Source organism: Aplysia californica, unplaced genomic scaffold, assembly GCF_000002075.1.
Source record: "Aplysia californica isolate F4 #8 unplaced genomic scaffold, AplCal3.0 scaffold00044, whole genome shotgun sequence".
Lineage (NCBI taxonomy): Eukaryota > Metazoa > Mollusca > Gastropoda > Aplysiida > Aplysiidae > Aplysia > Aplysia californica.
Window position 1 is genome coordinate 1446581 of NW_004797314.1, and position 20245 is coordinate 1466825.

The 20245-nt window shown below is 38.8% G+C and overlaps 1 protein-coding gene across 1 annotated transcript in view; it reads right to left on the bottom strand.

Moving 5' to 3' along the window:
• Nucleotides 1-1608: 1608 nt before the first annotated feature.
• Nucleotides 1609-20245, bottom strand: part of LOC101861715 — a 152991-nt gene continuing 134354 nt past the window's right edge. Inside the window, exons 128-142 of the mRNA XM_005092327.2 lie at nucleotides 19568-19909; nucleotides 18327-18533; nucleotides 17512-17715; nucleotides 16362-16466; nucleotides 15008-15148; nucleotides 13960-14148; nucleotides 13211-13358; nucleotides 12583-12746; nucleotides 9792-10061; nucleotides 8654-8942; nucleotides 7999-8331; nucleotides 6988-7279; nucleotides 5803-5954; nucleotides 5116-5276; nucleotides 1609-3544 (exon numbers count right to left, since the gene is read on the bottom strand). Coding sequence (XP_005092384.1) covers nucleotides 3203-3544; nucleotides 5116-5276; nucleotides 5803-5954; nucleotides 6988-7279; nucleotides 7999-8331; nucleotides 8654-8942; nucleotides 9792-10061; nucleotides 12583-12746; nucleotides 13211-13358; nucleotides 13960-14148; nucleotides 15008-15148; nucleotides 16362-16466; nucleotides 17512-17715; nucleotides 18327-18533; nucleotides 19568-19909 — 3339 coding nt within the window. The 3' untranslated portion in view covers nucleotides 1609-3202. The remainder of the gene's footprint in view (nucleotides 3545-5115; nucleotides 5277-5802; nucleotides 5955-6987; nucleotides 7280-7998; nucleotides 8332-8653; nucleotides 8943-9791; nucleotides 10062-12582; nucleotides 12747-13210; nucleotides 13359-13959; nucleotides 14149-15007; nucleotides 15149-16361; nucleotides 16467-17511; nucleotides 17716-18326; nucleotides 18534-19567; nucleotides 19910-20245) is intronic.

Sequence of the window (20245 nt, forward strand, 5' to 3'; positions counted from 1 at the left end):
AAATGCATCCCAGCTTCATCTCAAATGTCCGCTTGAGAAAGGTCAGAGACACTGGAAGCCTGTATGCATACACAGAAAACATCGTGGATAGGGAAGAGAGGAGAGATTTGTGCGCTAAAAGAAGGAGTGCGTAAGAAGGGAAAAAAAAGAAAGGTCAAGTATCGGGGGGAAAAAAAATTAAGACAAGATCTTTAAAAAGGCTCATTTTTAGTGAACATTGAGCTAGTCAAATGACAAGATGTTAAGCTCGTAGTTTACTAATGAGTTGGGTGAAAATATTTGGCGACTTGTGTATAGAAGCGAGAGTATCTGAGAATGGTCCACTGAAATGTGTTAAAGACTCAAAATTTCTGCAATATCAAATGTAAGCGGTAATGTTCTTAAAAAACAATTCTTATTATCCTTTTTAGAAATGAGCATGCAGCCAATATGAATCTCCAAATTCGTTTTTGAAGATCAGTTTCCACAGCTTTGCTTTCATTAAAAAAAATGTCATTTTGAGGTATTGCAAAATGCAGAAAATAAGGCAGGACCACAGGACTATATCAACAAAAGCAGAAAGTTCACACAAACTACAGCTGAACCTGCTCTAGGGACCATCTGTTCAAGACGATCACCTGTACAAATGACCACTTCCCACTTCGTCCCTCGCATTTTTTATACAACAAAATGACACTGCCCAAGATAACCACCAGTCTAACACAACCATTTTTTTTCTTGACAAAGGGTGGTCATCTTGGACATTTTCAACTGTATATATATATTATATTAGTTGGTACATGCCATGTCAGGGTGTCCATGAGGTAGGAGGCTATTACTTCGTTTGGCCTCATTTTCATATTGCTCTGAGTGAGCTGCAGTGGGCATATTGTGGAGGTTTGACTAAGCACCGCTTTTGCCATACAAATAATCCAAGGAAACTCTCAATTTGAAGACTAAAAATGAGCAAAAAACACCAACAGGATAACTGTGTGAGACCAAAGTAATGGTGTATTTACACAAAATCTTTCTTTCCTATCAAACATCTATTGACCCTATCTCTCCTCCTATTTTGTGTTTGTTACTCTCTTGTAACACCTCTAATCTTTGGCACTTATATGACATAGTGTTTCATGTGCCATAAAACTCTTATTAAAACTCAACCATGCATACCAGAGAGAGGTATTATTGTGTGCTCAATTGCCTGTCTCCTAATGGACAATATACTACGGCGCTAGAAATATTAGGATTAAAAAAAAACTCTTTTATACAAGGTGAGCAAGAAAATTTGTCGCTCATTTTTCTTAGGATGATTACAGTAAGATTGTTTGGCTCAAACATCCTTCAGTTATTTAAAACCGCAGGCTTTAGATTTCCACATCGATTGCAGTATCTGAAAGCAAATTATGCTAGTCAACCATTAATCCGTGTTGAGCACTATATAAATGTCATTTATTATTATTATTATTATTATTATTAACCATCCTTGTCACTATACGGTATATACCGCCAGAAAAATGAAGTTAATTTCTAGCATTCACAAAAATGTCAGTACAAACTGTTATATTGTTGGTGTTAATGTTCAATCACAACACAGACAAAAAGACTGAAAGGAATAAGACTCTAAAATTTTTATAATTTTGCTGTATATTTTATTAGCACATGATCGTGACAGAGTCATTGGTCAGATATTAAGTCGAGTAAATTCTGGACGGAAAAAAACAATATTTTCTGTACACAACAAGAGATAAAAAACAAATTCAACAAGACGGTTGCACTATTATTAACAACATCAGCTGAAGAAAGTTAAAAAATTAAAGAGCATATTAAAATTGTAAATGCATTTTGGTCACAATTCCTTAGTGTATTTTTTTTCTTCTAACCCACTTTTATACTACTAACTGCAAAGAGTAATAGTTGAAAGTAGGATGGACCTAACTAATGACTAATGGTGAACAGGTGTCTCTTGAACCTAAAATTACAGAAACTACAACATTTGTAAGGTGCATGCCTGAATGGAATGAATGTGCCATGAACATGAAAGGCCAAAAACTATGAACAAAGAAATCCCATGACACTTATCTGCATTCAGCACAAAGAAAAGGGTAGTTAAATTCTGTATTGTATAGTTACATTACCTAAACAGATCGATGAAACTAAACTTATAATAATAATAATAACAATTATAGCAATGCACTTCTACAGACACCAAAGGATTGATGTTGCTGAAATATTTAACACACTCTGCGAAAAACAGTAACAATAACACAAATTTCTCTGATGAAATAGAACTTAAGTTCAAATGTTTACATGGAATGTGCTTTCAAGTCATATCAGGCAAGACATATGTAAAACATGAAGAGGACGGAAAAGCTTTAGTAAACAATAAAAAGAACTTAGTAAATTTATCACTGTCAAAAAATAGATAAAAGGAAAAATAGATTTTAAAAAGTTAATCTCACAAATACAAAAATATGTACAATTTCAGCCTAACATTCTGATTTTTACCCTGTTGGGTTAAAATCAAAACGTTTTCCTTCGTCCATCAGAATAATACCTTTATGTGAGCATCTTATAGGCACTTTGATCACAGTTATGCTGCATTAATGTAAATATGTATCACATAAGGGTAATAAAATCCCTCTTGGACTTTAAAAAGCTTAAGAAAACATTGAAATATAATTTCAGACCCAGCTTCTTCAAAAATGTATTGTATGCAAGTCATCACCCCACAGTTAGGGAAAAAATGCAATCAAATGAGGAAACCATGAGGTACCATACAGTCTGATGTGAGGAAAAACTATGATACTTTCATCAATTTAATCCATGTCTTATCTCACCTGTTTATTCACCCCCTTTCTTGAGTTGTTTTCCCCCTGATATCTGTTTCTTCCTTTTCCTGCTTCGTCGTATTCCGCCTAGTTTCTAATTCACACCATATCTTGATACAATAGCTTTCCAGGATGTCCACTTCTTTCCTTCACACAACTTATTTATTTTTTGCTCCTCCAATTTCTTTTCTTTTTCTTTTTGTCCCTGATATCTGTTTTAACTCTTCACTAAGAAATCTTTATTCTTGCGTTCTTGTTTTAGTATTTCATATTATGTATTTTTTTCTCCTTCAATTTCTTGTCTTTACTGGGTTTTTTGTCCCTTGTACACATGTTAACTCTCACAAACAATCTTTACTCCCATATATTAAAAAAAATGTTTTCCACATTATTTATTTTTTCCCAGACTTTTGTTGCCTCCCTCTCCTTGGGGCGGGCTGAGTGGGTTCTTCCACTGTTGCCTGTTTGTCTCCTCCGGCCTGAGCCTCGGACAACAGCCTCACTATCCTGTCCTTGTTCATGGTCAGCTGACTGGTCTCCTGGCGGGCCTCAGCCAACTGTTCTTGAGCTGTGGTCAGTTTGTCCTTGTGAAGACCTTGGTCCTTCCCTCGGCTGCTCTCAAGGAGCTCCAGTTCTGCGCTGACCTCTTCTTCCAGTGCGCGAATCTTGTCCTGCTGTTGGATCAATTGCTGGTTAACTCTGGCAAAGTCTGCACTGAGCTCATCCACTTTGTCCTGTGGATAAATGGTTTTAAAAAATTTTGTTTAATTGAAAACAATTACACAAAGGAATATCACTTATAAGTACCAAAAAAAATTATGAGTTGGAAAAGAAGGCACTTAACACAAATTTTCCTCACTTCACCCAGGTGTGAATGGGTACCTTGCCATAGACCTGTGAAAGATTTTTCAGTATTTTAGAGCCTGTATAATGGCAGCGTGCACTGTATGTTTTCCACGAAGTTAAGATTGTTTCCCAGTTGTTTATTATTGAAAATTTTACTAAGATCTACAACATGTTTACCCTTTACTTTCTACTGGCGGCTAGCATTCCCTGCCCATGCACCAGAGTCACTATTAATAAATATACAGTGTAGTCTGCTGTTAGCAAAATTTGCAGGACCACCTAATTTTCTTTTGATTAGCCGAGTTTTTGGTTTAGAGAGGTTGCTCAAATGCAAAAAAAATTTTTTTTCGGATTGATCGCGTTTGATTTAAGCAGACTCTACTATACATAGTGCAAGACAAAAGTAACTTAAGACAGGTTATTTGACCTATTAGAGGAAACTTATAGGTATTTTTCCCAAGGGTGCTGCTTTTCATTGTAAGTAAAGAAACAGCTTGAGTTATTATTTTGGCACTACTTTCACCACAGTGTTGGTTATTTGAATGGTAGAGCTTCAGAACCTACAACCATCTCCAACAGGATGTTGTACAAAATAAATAATCTTCTTTCAGAACCTTGGCCAAGAAAAGCTGCCGAACGTAAATTTGAACCTAGATTGGCAGTACTGGCAATAATATTAGTGTAAAGGTGCTTATATTCAGACGAAAAGATGATTCATAACCAAGCATGTCAAAATAAATATGCTATACATGTATAAATAAGAACTACAGCTTGATGATTGGTATACATCCACAAGCCATGACAGTCTTCACGTTTCTGGAGAGTGCTACAGAGCACCAACTCTGAGCATTGCCAAAGTGCACAGGTCACCCAGTATAGAAACAGACAATATTCAGTCAAAAACTTGTAGGATTGAATCCTTTATCTAACCTTGCAGTCCTAATAGCAAAGCAATAACAAATGAAAACCCAGAAATATTTTTGGGAGTCTCTCTGTTAACTGATCTTAACAAGAAATTAATATAGCATTGTCATACTTAATTCAGGTGCAGCCATCATCAGATATAAAATAACATTGTTGTATTGAGTCATAGCCGTACAAAGAGATGGGTAAATAATAATTACAACATAACACGAATAGGTCGAACACAGCAGACTCGAAATCACGCATCCTTCGAACCATGTCTGCAGTCCCATTTTTCTTCTTCTTTATCTCTGTAAGATATCCTACGAACTACGGATCCCTTGAACTATTGAGGCTGGTCCTGACAAATTCGAGCTATCCGTGTCATAGTGTATGTAGGAGAGAAGCAGAAAGACCATACCATACCTAGACAGCTACCAACCACCCATAGAATAACAAATGGGTAATTTTAGAACTCCAAAAAGAAGGAGACAACACAAAAGTTCCATGCATTGTCAAGAAGAGAGCAAAAAACCGTAAACATTCCAAATTTTACCTGAGCAGAGTCTGGGGTTGGAGCAGCCTTCCGTGGTTTGTCTGTTTTGTCAGCTCCGTCTCTGTCCAGTGAATTCTCAAATGTTTGATACAAGGCGTTGCCACTCATATTTGCCATCACAAATGATGGAGCAGCCTGTTCTTGATTGGCTGCAGAGTTTCCTGAGGTAGCAGAAAACAAAAATAGCACATACATAACTTAGAATCTTGAGGAAGAGTAAAAATACTTTAAAACTCTGAAACGTACCTTTAGAAGGAAGTAAAAGGAATCATCTTGACATGAATGTTTAAACAGAATACTGCTGCCAGTACCATTTTCACTATGCAAAGTTTTTTTCTGACTGATAAGCCATTGGTGAACTTGAATTTTGTTATTTTGTTTAAGCTTCTGAACTTTCACAGCACTTGACATGCAACTAAAATTAGCTCACTATTCAGGAATTTATATTCAAACAGACAGTCTTTACAACTGTATCTGTTATCCAATCTATTGCTGCATGCAAGACACAGACAGTAAAGTGTGGTACTGGTATAAATAAGGGTAGGTAATGTGTCCTTTCTATCCCTCTGTTATTTCTGTCATCGTCACCTCTTTTACTTCTTTCAACACTGCAGGATCACCAAATATCGATATTCCTCTCATCAACTCAAAATAACACGAGTGAAAAGAAGCTTATTATACCCTCACCTGACGTCGAAAATTTACTGCTCAGATTTGCCATTTGTGACACAACATTTTCATGTGATCCTTGACCTTTAGCCTGATGAACTTTGTCCTCCATGTCTCCCAGCATGCTCTGGAGCTTGTTCAGAGAGGCAAAGTCATTGTACTTGGCAATTCTGTTCGTGGTGGTCACGTGGGCAGGGAGAGAAATAATAAAATATAGCATTTTGGGGGAATTTAGCAACATGAACTAATAGGATAACAACTTTGAGATCTTTTTTAATAACCAAACTTCTATGTCTCTCTATATGAATACTGTTAGTACACTTACGTCCACAAAAATATTTTATAGGAGCTTTTTTCAGTGACATAGTAGGCCTTTACACTTGCACAAAGAGAGGCTTTGTGGCTTAAGGCTTACCCTTGGGACGGGAGCTTTCAGTTTATATCATTCCTTCCCATGGAGCTTGCATCATGAAATGCAAAAATATGAGAGGCAAACACCCCTCAAAACAGACATATTTTGCTCATTTCCAATATTAAATTTAACTTATAATCTCACTTCTTGTATCAGCATTTACTTCTTTAAAAAGTCAATTTACACGACAAGCAGGAATAAAATAAGAACAAGAAGACACAAAAACTAACTTTTCTACACCTGAACCTCCACTAAAAAGCAAGCACGGTACCTGAAAGTTTTAGTTTTAGTTAGAGTTTTAAGACATTGGCAACATAATTAGATTACATTAAATGCCGAGGATTAGAGAAGTAATAAGACAGTAACAAACAAAGAAAAGAAGGAGGACAGATAAGGACAATAAACATTTGATAGGGAAGGAGCAAACCACACCATAACATACAAACAAAACATCATTAACTCTTTTATCTCCAGCAAGTTGCTCCCAGTGGCTCGTGGTTGGAACTGTCATTCCGGTGAGCCGATCAGCAGCTCCGGCACATTCTTTTAAGGTGACTTTGACATCAAATTACTTTTCGGTATTTGCTGAAAACAGGTCTCTTTTATCGAGATTCCATTCATTAGATGACACACTATCAAAATAGGTTGACTTGTTTGATGTAATGATCAGTTTAGTGACGTTTTTGTCATTTTTAGATTTAGTACCACAATAGGGCCTCGGCATAGTGGGTTTAACCCCCTCAGAGATAAAGAGTTAAACATCTTTACATGGGAAAACCTTTACACAGTACCTCTGAGCCATTCTTTCCTTGGTCAGCTGTGCCCCATCTCTCATGGTATCAGGCATGAGACGCACGTCCAACAACTCCTCCATCATGCGTGTCCGGGCGTCCTCGCTCGGGCAACTGTCAAACATGGACTGGAGAAGCTGCTGAGCTTGGGCAGGGCTGAGATTTGAGCCAGGGTCTGTTGCATTGTTCTCCACCCGCCTTGTCTTAGACATGAACAAGTCATCACAGACCACAGTAAGGGCACGCTGGTATTCCTTCTGGAATTCTGGCGATGTGTCGTCCCTGAGGTCACCTGGATAAAAAAAACAAAACGCATCACTTTTGAGATATAGTGGAGTCAGTTTAAACCAAACACACTTAATCTGAAAAAGCAGTAAACCAAAATAAAATAAAATCACTGATCTTGTTTTTTCTTTATATATGAGCAACCTCTCTAAACTGAAGGTGTCAGGATAGGCAGATTTGCTAGAGATGCTCTTTTCAACATCTTATTTAACCCCTTCACTGCTGAAAAATTTCCATCAACATCTGTACCTAGAAAGTTAAATGTTAATTCAAGGAATATTTAAACTCAGAGAATGGTTTCAGAATAAGCAAAATCACAAGCTGTAACTAAAACAACTAAAACATGTGTCAACCAGATGAAACAATACGAGTGGAGAATACAAGCCAGAACCTACGTCTACCCAGCAGTGAAGAGGTTAAGCTAGTTACATCATAAACTGTAGTATAGGGCTAGAAACCACTATTATTTCCAAATAAAAAGAGACAGACTGGAAGCGCCAGTGAAGACTTCAGATAAGCCCTAACAAAATCAAATTGACATCAAAGTACAGGTGAGGAAAGGCAGGCTAAGGCAGACACGAAGAACATACTCTCTGGGAAGACACAACAGTAAAATAAAGCTCAAACCATCAACTTTTCGGTGTTGTTAATAGCGTAACAGTAACATACATTGCTAGATTGATTATAGCAACGATAAGTCTCAACAGCAATTCACAGCCAACTTACCAGACTTGATATGAGCCAGGCAGTGTGTCAACACAAGCACGTACTCTCCCACCGTCTCCAGGCGAGCAGCTCGGAGGTACAGGATCCTGTTGTTGGCATCGAAAGCAAAAGAGTTCCGGTACATGTTGCGAGAGAGCTGAGGGCTGCTGGGAATGCTCTCCGCCAGCAGGATGTTGACGGGTGCATGCTGGCAACGGCGAGCTATGAGCTGAGCAACATGGCAACCAAACTTGTAGATGACGAGAGAGCGAGCATTCAGCTTGTTCAAGTCCATGGGCTTCAGTTCTTTGTCGTTCTCCCAAGACTTTTCACGCTCGTCTACAAAACCATCACCTGGAGGAGCAGTAGGGTCAGGAATAGGAACACCATCGTCTAATAATAGTGGGAAGTTATTTAGTACCTAGTACCTTACATGGATGTTGCGTGAAAACTAACAGTGAACACTCTTTTCAAAGCATACACATCAGGCATCTGAATGACATTCAAATATGTGGCTTGTTATATTCATTTATAGCCTACTTTTTGAATACTGTGATATTTGACTTTAATAATAGGCCTACCTAATGATGATTCTTTCGCACACAAGTCAGACAAACATTTATACTAGATACTAGTACAGTCACTTTCTCCCCCATTCTAGCCACGAACCACTCACCTTCTGGCACACTCGGTGCAGACCTAAGACTGCCTCCAGCCACCGCCTGTTTCATGTTCTCCAGTTTCTGGTACAGCGGGGAAGCCATCAGCAGAGACATGAGCTCAGCCTCGTTGAGTGGAGCGGCCATTGCGTATGCTGGGGGCATCTCCTGGCTGCCCTGAGGCTGTGCTGGTTCGTCCGATGCCCCAGAGGTGGGCGCTGGTAGGGCTGCTGCAGTGAGCAGAGGCATTGACTGCTTCTGAGCACTGAGACCATCTGAGTTTAGAGCCTGGTTCAACGCCAGAATCTGCAACAAAATCCATTATATATATATTATCAGTTTCAAGAATTTACACCAGCCTATTACCATCGAAAGGTACAAACTTTAAGGACAACATAAAACACAAAGCAAAAGACTGGACTATTGTCCATATCTAAAAGCATTTTTTACCACAAAAGTAAAAGAGAAGCGGCAGATAGATCCATTCATTTTCTTTTCCTATAGAAACCCATAAGGAACTGTCCTACAATATCAGCTCTTTCAAAGCCCCAATCGGCGAGACATCTTGCTACATCAACCCCCAACCCTGGAAATAAACAACACCCATAAACTGAAATTGATTACATCTTGAAAAGACTTCCCCTTTCTATAACATGGCATCAAAGCCAAAGGGCACAATCCAAAACAACAGCTGGGTTAGCAATAAATGGAAAAATCTAAATGAGAGGAAACTTCCTCTTGGAAAAGCAGAACAATTTAGAGGTGACGTCCCCTCTGCCAAGCATGTTAAAAACACATCAGCAGATTAAGGTTAAAATAGAGCAGGAAACCCAAAACTGAAGAAACTCCAGTCAGTATTATCAGAGATACCTTCATGGCCTTTAAGATTTAGAGCAAAAACAGAACATAAACAAACAAATCAGTTCAACTATGAGTTGAAGACCATGTAGTGAGATAGGCCTACCCTTAGATCTAGTGGGTGTGAAGCGTGTGTGTTTGTTTATATGTGTGGGTGAGTGTGTTTTGAACATGTGAGTGTGTGTATGTGTGTGTGTGTGTGTGTGTGTGTGTGTGTGTGTGTGTGTGTGCGCAGCTGGGGATGATACAGAAGCAGTAGAACAGCTCTTTTAACACAACACAAGGACTCTCACATACCTCGTCATTCTGCAGTCTGTCTCTCTCACTCCTGAGCTGAGCCTCCATGGCCATCTTCTGCTCCGCCACATTATCCTTCACCTCCTTCTCTCTTGCCTTGAGCTTCTCTTCCTTGCGTTTCTTGAGTTTGTCCTGCAGATTACTTTGAATGCGCAGCCTGTCCGCTTCCATCTTGGTGACCAGCTGGTTCACTGACCGTTCGTGTTCCTTGATCAGTCGGTCTTGCTCATCCTTACTTGCTCCGTTAGCCTTCATCTTTTCCAGATCGGCCTGGGTAAACATGAAATAAATATCTTGCTTTAACTAGTCACTTCTAACTATGCACTTCATCATCAGTTGATGTACAATGAGAATACAGTAGTCTCCGCCTAAACGCCGGTGCTCGGGAGGGCTCATGAGCATGTGTTTTCACGGAGCGTGCGTTTACATGAACCTTTGCAAGGGGAGGAAGGGACGTAGTCATCTCAATTCCTTATTACTCTAGTAATCTCCCTTGAAGGAGGGGGTCATTTTGGCAGATAAGGTGACGACACCTGACCGTTTTTTGAAGGATTCCCCGACAGGGGTTAAGAACACAAAGGCGTTGAATGGGGGGGGGGGGGGGGGGGGGGGGGGAACAAACTCAAAGTAAGGAATATGTACTATAAACGTCGGGAACAGATAGCCTAAGAGAAAACTGTTGGCGATAGTCATAGAGTCGACGGACCAGCCATGTGGCTTTCCAAGCGACCGTCCACGACCGTAAATTCATGCAGAATCATCCTCGAGAAACATTTTCTCTTGTGACTCGTTGAACAAGTACGTTATAAGTTCTTTAAAAGCAGCTTATTAGGCTTACTTGGCTAATCTTTAATCCTATAGAGGCCTGTCTAGTGTTTTACGGCATTTACGCATTTCGCGCATCAGGCCTAGATCTAACTAAACCCTCTCTGATCTAACTAAACATTACATGCAATCACTCAAACTCAAACACCAGTCAGAAACCTTCTCTCAAAGATACATTTCCAGTGACCAATCAAAAAACATTTCAGTCCCCCCAATCCCCCCCCCCCACCCAACATTTAACCGACCAGCCCGAGACCGAGACCTATGCGTCAGTGGAAAGTAGTGTGTGTAAACGCTGTCTATCACTCTCTTTGTCCGGCGTGAGGGGCACTCTCACCAAATATCCGGTTTTCTAGTAAATTCTAGCTTGCCGTATGCAGTCTGTGCAGGTTATTATAAGTTATAGTGAAAATTTCCCCTTGCCAAGCTTAACTTGTCGGTGTGTTTCGCGAATCGGAGCGTACATTTAGAGGGAGTGACCGTGCGTTTGTACGTCTAAATCATATAGTAAAAAAAACGTCAGATGACGAAAGCGTGCGTTTGAGTGGAGCGTGCTTTTGTATGGCGTGCGTTTAGACGGAGACTACTGTACCTAACTGTATGAACTAACATCTTTCATTAGCTGATCATTTCTAACTGTTTACTTCATCACCACTTTTGGTACAGCAAGAATACCATCATGAACTGAAACATTTTTTGTTAACTGGCCACTTTTAACTGTTATCTTCATCACCAGTAGAAACACAATGAGAATACCAACTCCACATCGTTAGTACCAAAAATGTTGTCACATTAACATTGGTCGAAATAATGAAAATGCAATGGAGTCTGCATAACAGCAATCTGCGGGACTGCCTAATTTTCTTTGGTTTAGCCAGGTTTCAAATTTAGAGAGACAGCTCAAATTAAAGAAACAAAATAATTAGAGATTTTCTTTTCTTTTAACTTTTCGATGTTTTCGGATTAACAGTGTTTTGTTTAAGCAGACTCCACTGTATATTCATGGTGAAAGATTGGCTACTTATAAAACTTAAATCTTTAAATCTTTGGTTTAACACAATTCACTATGCGTTGCCGCGGCAGTGCACTTGTGTCCACCTGGCTTTCCACGAGCCGGGGGAAAAAATCGGTCTGAACTCGACATACTAAACTCAGACACGAACTGTGTCCAAACTATTCAAGCTATTAATATGAAATTTAGCTTAGATTTTACTTAAAATGTTCTTTCAATATTATTAGAGAGAAAGATGAAGGAAAGAGCAGAGAAAACTATATAGCCTTCATCTGACTGCCACTCATCGGCACTCCAATTAGCCATAGCAATTTATAGTAAATCTATGGTCTAGATCTAGCTTTTCTTCGACCTTTTCAAGGCTCTAAAATCAATCCGATCCCCTTGTTTTTCTAGACTTATGTCTACTCACTTTCTTTGCCGCTTGTATCTAAAACAAAGCTCAAAACATGCTCCATGTAATTTAACAAACACAAAAATAGCTGTGGCACTATTGTTTTTAGCGGCTGTTTTTTTTGTTCTTCTCGTCCATGAAGATTTCAGTGCTCGCTTTCTTGCCATGATTGGCGGTGACAAAACAACAAAACTAACTCGTACTTGGAGAAAAACTGGATCAGAACAAGCTGGCAAAAGTTTTTACAAGCCACAAGTGACCTATTTTTTTCAGTAGAAACCTGGATAAGTGGTTCGGGTTCAATTTTGTAGACTGGTGTTTTGATATGACTATTGTCGTAGCTCGTGGACGGAAGCGCGCGGTAGCTACAAATATACTCGTAATAAGGGTACAATAGATTAATCAACAGAATCTACTTAACTATTTCAAATTACAATTTATATCACGACAATTTGCACAGATTCAAGAGGTTTTGCAAAATAGTTATTAGTTTTGGAAGAAACAAATGAAACAAAACTTTATGAATTTCTCAACAGTTCACTGAACACTTTAATTCTTACCTTCATTTTCTCCTTCTGCTCCTTCAACATTTCCTCTTTCCTCTTGTTCAGAGCTTCAATGTTCTTCTCCTGCTTCTCCTTTTCCTTCTGTGTCTCAAGCTCCAGTTCCTTGGCGAAAGATACGACTTCAGCTTCCACACGTTTGCCCTCAGATTTCTCAAAAGCTAGTAGAGTAGCAAAAATATAACAAGGGCATCAGCACAGTCTCTAACACCAAAGAGTTAACATAGCTTGAAACATTTCAAAGCAAAGTGACATTGCAAAGAATCAATATAATATATTCTAAAATAAGATAAAGCATACATTTATTTGCAACATGATAGCTGCATGATTGGTAATTGAGCCCAGAAAAGACTTAAAGTTATTGCAATCTTTTGGGATACATCAATATTACCCTAGATTGTTCTTTCTTTAGATCTGACTTAAATTTATGGCCCTTGCCTTCCCAAACATTATCTCAAAGGTTTCACCTACGTAATTTTGAATAAAAAAAGTAAAGAACTTTTAAAAACAATAAGTTTAATCATGGGAAACCCACTGGGTAAGAGAACATATAATATAAAGGAGTAAAACGACCAAAAGCAGCAGAGATAAAGATGTATGAGTTTCATGATCTCTGTCTTCTTACCCTCCTGTTCTCTTCTCATCTCCTCCTCCTTTTGCTTTCTGCGTTGCTCCAGCTCAGCTCGGACACGCTCCAGTTCCCCAGCGGAGACCTCAGCATCATGAGCCGCCTGGTGGTCAGGAGAGAATTGACGCAGGGCTTCCGCAAACTCCTGCAAAAGACAGAGAAATAACCACCAGGAAAAAAAAAATTAAATTACAGACTACCTGAGACAAATTCACGCTTTCTCATAAAACACAAAAAATGTATCTTTTTTAAAGGTTAAGACTAAGATGTTATTGAGTGGCGTTGTTGTTTGTTATATCTCACCAGGAACACAGTAAAGAGAGCAAACACAAGAAAGTGTGACCAACAATCATTCAAACTGTGACTTTGATGATCTAACGACATTTGGCAAAAATGAAAAAAAGGATACTTCCCATTAATTATATAGACATTTATGCCTCTCTAAATATAAACTTGAATTCACACAATCATTTCCCACAGCAACTGCTGGCAGACAATCGAAGGAACCTGAGTGATCATTTTCATCACATTGTTCACATACTGAAAGTAGTTTTCCGTGCTTATAACAACAGACATAGCTGATAATTGGCTGCTTCCAGTCCACTTCTTTACTAGAAAGAAAAGGAATTTATAATCATAACAGTTTAACCTGCCTATTTCCGTTTGAGAAGACAGAACTTTCGGAAAAAAACAACAGATATAAGAATAAAACATAATATTATCTACTGAAGATGAGTTTTCTTCACCTTATAGTGTTTCTCTTTGAGAGCTAACTTGGCACGAGCAAACTCTGCCTCCCAGTCCCGGAGAGCTCCACGTTCTATGTCGGCTTCTTCCTGGGCCAACTGACGTTCCAGCTTGGCTGCTTCAATTTGTTGTTCATTCAGGAGGGCTGCTCTTCGCTCTGCTTTTTCATCTGGGCTCAAAGGCAGTTTCTGAAGCAAAATTGCAGTAAACAGATATATATGAAGCCAGTCATGAAAAGCATCTCAGCATTGTGAGAAGGTGCACATTTGCAAAACATAAAGTCAAATTAAAGGCATTGAAATCAAAACTTCATAACCTACACAGCACTTTTCATTTCATGTTCAAAGCAGTAAGATACATGTCTTAAGTGTCTTCTTCTCCATTAAGCAAGGTCAAAGGGGAACATAAGGCAGAAAATGTCCAGGAGGTCAGTTTAACACATTAGGATTTAATACCCTAATTAGCCTAATATCACAATAGTCATAAACATTTTAGGGGTTGAGGTAACAAAGCATTAACCTGAGTCTCACTAAAATAACAGAACATTTTTTACAAATGCAGGTGTTTTTACACCTGCATCAATACAATTTAGATCATTTAGCAGGTGGCCTTCTGACCCTGCTGTCAGGGCCAACCCTGGTTGATAGATACAACTTCACAGCAGAAAGGCCGAGATACTCAATAAAAATCCCCGAATTGAACTAAGGTCGCCACAGCAAAGTGTCTAACCACTACACCACAGATGCTGGCTCACTAGAATCCAAAATTAGATATGTCGCAATTCTTCAAAGTAATTTCATAAAATATAAAGGAAGAAACCTCAAATGGTGAAGTCGGTGAAGCAAAGCAAACGTAATTGAGTTCTCAATTTTGGTATCATGATTTTGAACACACAAACTCATACAAAGACTTATCTCTTTCTGTACCAAACACCAATTCATAGGCACTTTTCCCCAAACTGATTATGTTCTGATAACTTGTGACACATAAAGAGGTATATTACTACTCAAGTGTTGACCATGAACACAAGGAACAAGTTGGTTTTACCTCAAGAGCAGCCAGTTCCTGTTCATGTCGTTTCATCATCTCATTTCGCAAACCATCGTATTTCTTTGCAAGACGACCTCTGGCTTCATCCACGAATACTCTCTTCCTTGTGGCAAACTCATCTTCAAGGTCGCGCAATTCCTGGAAGTTAAGAAGGAAACATTGGCGAATAGAAGCAGAGAATAATTGCAGTTTTTCGACTTTTTCAAATCAATTTTCTAGGATGCACTTTAAGTAACAACCCTTAATTAAACAACCCCCCCCCCCCCCCAAAAAAAAAGAACAAAAAACCAAAAACAAACACCCTTTCAAAATGAGATATCAAAGCATTTACCGTTATATAGCAAGAAACTGTTATTTTTAGCTAAGGCATAAAGAATCTATGGAAATGTGATGAAGAAAGCTGGTAAAGTCGAGTTAGTGTGAGAAAATCAACTTACAAAATAGACTTATTGCTTCGAACACATATGCACACAAAAGACAGGAGCCATTCATCTATACATATAAATATAAATATATATTATTATTTAATTCTGGCAGCACCGACAATTGCATCACTTTTTAGAAGAAACGACACACTCATCAGGTTTCAAAATTTAAATGAACGTAAGCCTTCAATATTATATTCCTAAGAACATGGCTGAGCTGGATTTTCATGATCTTGAGTTTAAGAATTTATAAAATTGAATATTTCAATCACTATGCATGGTTATGAAATACTGCAGAATTGAGTGACTGCTTTCCAATTCCTTTTTTAAAAATAAGAGCCGTTATTCAGTATCGGTTCAAAGCTGCACAGATAAAAGCAAACAGAGATCTCCAAAGCAGTTGTAGGAGGAAGGGGGCAGGGGGCTCCAATGACTGAGTGGTTCATGAGCTCAGGCTAACAATAATGTTAAGCATGTGTCTGTGACACGGCAATGTGGTGGGTAGTCTCTTGGGTGTATCGTTGAGCATCACACGATAACATTAGCTCAAAAACAATGGCATCTAGCAATGATGTGTGGAGTGTCTATGTTTGAAATAGTGCGCATCATTCATGCATTTATATATTTATATATTTGTGCTTTTAGGTATGCCATTGTAAAACAAACTTTGCGAGTGAATCAATAAAGTGGCATTCATTTACTTTCATTTATATTTAATGATATATTCCAGAGACACAGTGACAGCAAGACTTGTCAATGGGTCACGACTGTAGTGGCAGTCGAAATCAATATGATGGTCTAAGCCCCATGTTCTACATTGTTGTGCTACAGGCACACAGACAGCAAGTTAAATCTTACTGTAAGTACTAGAAAATGTGTTTACAAATTTGTTTTTAGTAGACTAAACTCTGACATGTAACACCCACCTGAGCATGTCTCCTGGCAAGAACGGCTTCAACAACTTTGTCACTGTCCTCCTCACCATTCTCTCGAATTCCTTCCTCTATTGCTTTCTGTTCAATTTGCACAGCCTGAGAAATTGAGAACAGAAAAAAGATGTTCATGAAATTCAATTGCTTGAAAGCACATTTATTCTGTCAAAAATGTTATAAACAAATGCTGGTACAGCATAATATGAGTAGTATGCCCCTTACCACACACAAAGGTTAAAAAAGTATTGGGACATCTTCATAAACATTTATCTCTGACAGCATGAAAATCTGAAAAGCCCAAGTTCAAGAATACCCTATTGGAAATTATAATCCGAGCAACCCATGCTACAGTCCAGTAGAGCCCTAAGAAACCCATTAATAGCAGCAAAGAAAAACCCCCAGAACAAACAAAAATCAAAGTGATCAACCGCATGTTCCATGATGAACAAATGTAAAAGCAATCTGTCAAATAGGGTTCTGTTCCTTTTGTGGCTAGAAATTTGTAAAAAAGGAGAGAAGAGGAACAATGACGAAAAAAAAAAGATTACAATACTTTACTACTATTACCAATATAATAGCCCTCATCAACAACAGAACTAACATCCCTAGCAACCACACTTGAACAAACCAAAACAAGGCCTCTGGCACAACTTATAGACTTTGATGTTGATACTTAATACTCTCATGGAAACTTTAAAGAAAATCAAAATGCCATACATCCTCAATATGAATGAGATAATATAAGAAATACAGACAATATATTATGTATACTGACCCTCCATAGGAGGAAATTGGCAGCTGATTAAAATACCTTATTTGTACTCAGTCTGGCTCAACTCTTATCAGCTGAATTAATTTCAAGGATTTTCCTGAACAGCTAAAAATCAACTGTGCTGTCATTCACAAATTAATATGTTTTTGAATCATTGATGATTTTGGATCCAGGTCTATTTCGTTCACCATGCCAAAAAATTAACCACTGGCAACATCAGTGTATTGTAGAGGGACATATGTACTTAATTAGGGGAGGTAACGACCACATGCTGTGTGCCGTTCTGGCAGAAGGGAGGTAAAGGGAAACAATATGACTTAAAAGTAAACCTTAAAATTCATCACTGCCACTTGTTAAACACTTTTTCTTCACCTGCTTGAGCCTGACGTTGTCCAGTTCTTTCTTCTGCTCCAACATCTCTGACATGAGCTCAGCATCCTGGCGACGGCGCAGCTCCTCCATTCGTCGTTTCCTCTGTTCTGCCAGTTTGTCCCGTAGGGTTCGTTGCTGACGCATCTTCTCATTGTCCAGACGCTCGGTCAGAGCATCCACCTCCTGGGCATGAGCTGCCATCAGCTGGAAGACACAACAGAAATTTTGTAAAGTACGTTGGAGGCAGAGCAAGATACGGTATGTCATGAGGTTCAACAAAATACAGAGGGGGTTACACATTTCTGTAACTTGACTACCATTTCTGGTTGTCAAATATTTTAGAGAACCACCTTCCTTAAAAAATGGCAAAAAGCAGAAAATAGAAGTGAGACATAGCTGTTTCAATGGTAGTCTATAATTCGGTATCCCTTCCAACTAAATTCCTATGGCAGACAAGTTCTTCCAAGTTTATTAACCTAGTGCATGGCAACCTGCTCAATAAAGTAGCTTAAATGTTATCAATTACATATTACATATTTCATGCACTCAAAGGTGAACTACCAGACAGAGAACCCTAGTCGTGATATAGTATCAAAAAAACATGTACAGAAATGAACAAAGCAACAGACTACAGTCGAAATTGTCTCAGACAGCCACCCATCGTCGAGGAGAAAAGTAGCCATCTTATACAGGTGACCGTCTTACACAGTATCATTATAATGTAAAACAACGCAATGGGAGAAATAGGAAGTGGCCGTTGGTCCAGGTGATGGTCTTAAACAGGTGGTCACTAGAGCAGGTTCGACTGTACTTACAGCGGCCATTTCGTCCTGACTAAGGTCTGTCCTGGCTGCCTCCTCCGCAGCATGTCTGCTCTTTTTCTCCCTCAAGGCTTGCTCTGTCTGAGCATCCAGGGCCCGGGCCATCTCCTGCTCCTGGCGCTGGGCATCGGTGTCTAACTTGACTGCTAGCTGGTCACGTTCTGTCTGGTGACGCTTCTTTAGTTCTTCCTGGGCTCGTTCCTGGTGAAAAAAAAGTATGTTCTAAAGCACAGTCTCTCTTATGGTAGAGAACAGAAACATAACAAAAGCAGTAACCAGTAACCGGAAAAGCAACAGAATTTTTGTTGTACAAACACAGCTATTATTTTATCATGAACTGAGAAAATAATATTATACTACTACCTCCTACTACTCCTACTCCTACTACTACTACTACATATTATCATTATGAACTAAGCAAACAATACAAACTAAACAAAGAAAGAAGTATTGAATCCTGCAGCTATGCCTGCTTTGGTAACTTTTACTCTTAGAGCATGGCACACCAACTGACTAAATGCTGCATTATTGCTTTTTTATGGTTTTCTTTATTCATCATAAATACTTTCTGCCTGCCTGTACTATAACTGCGTGTCCTCATATATCAAAGCTTTCTTCTTTTCTTACAATTTTGGTGAGTAATACATGCTTTTAACTTAAAACCCTTATTTTTTAAGCTGAAAATGCTAACATAACCATATTTCCAAATCAAACTGTTTGTGACAAAGCGGGGAATAGACTTCCAACTTGTAAGTGTTAAGTGATAGATCTAATTTTTTAAAAATTACTGGAAAAAGTCACTCAGTCACAAGCAATAATAAACAGAAGTAGAACAAAATGCGAGAGAAAAAAGTGTTTAAAAAAGAACTCTTCACAAGTCAATATGTACTACTAAAATAGAACCAGTATCAATGTAAACAACAGCCTGGGTATTTTTTCTTAATGAGTATTGAGCATAAATAAAGGAATATTCTAAAAGTTAAAGTCAATGTGATCATTTGTGTCCCATTCAAAGGAAAACTAATATGACTTCTCAACAACTCCCTTCATTTTATCTGGTAGTCATTTGAAATTTATCACCAGTCTTTTCAGCAGAAACCCACTACATCTTGAGATTTAAAAAGCATCGTTTAAAAATTAGACCTCTCCTCATCTGTGAAATAACCATTACCAGAAACAAAACAAAAATACCCCCCCACCCCCCCAAAAAAATCACTCATCATCACGACACATACCTGTTGTCTCTTCATTGCCATTTCCTCTGGGGTCTCCGAGTAAGTGACAGCCGGCATGTGTTGTAGGTCAGCTCCAGCCACAAAGCCATCGTCCGCCCCCTTCAGACCAGACATCTGTTCATTTTGCTCAGCAACAAACTTCTGAGTTGCCAGTTCTTCGAGCTTTCTCGCGCCCTCACGTTTCTTGCGTTCGTTCCTCGATGCTAATTTGGCTTGCAGTTCTGCCATCTGGCGTGTCTTTTGTACTTCCAGATCCTGGTCCAAAGAGTCCAGACGACGACGGTGCTGGTCTACAATTCTTTGAGCGGTCAAGCGATCAGCTTCTGGGGTCAGAGCTATGAGCTGAAGATAAAAAGAATCAAAAGGTACATCAACACTACAATCAGAGAGTTTGTTTCTGTCAGGATGAACTTAACAGACCTTTAGAATATTTTAATAGGACTGCACCAAGTAGAAAGTAAGAAATGTACCTAAAATAAAAAATTGTAGGAAGGACCCCAACAGATTTACATATCACTAGGATTCAAATAAAAACAAAACCTCGCTATATCGAATTGAAATTTGTGGCTAGTTGCATCACAGTTTTTTGGCAGTAACCTGGCAGTACGAGAGACAGTTTAAGAACAATTCACAAGTCAATTATGATGGACACTAAAAATGAGGATTTCCCGACACAAC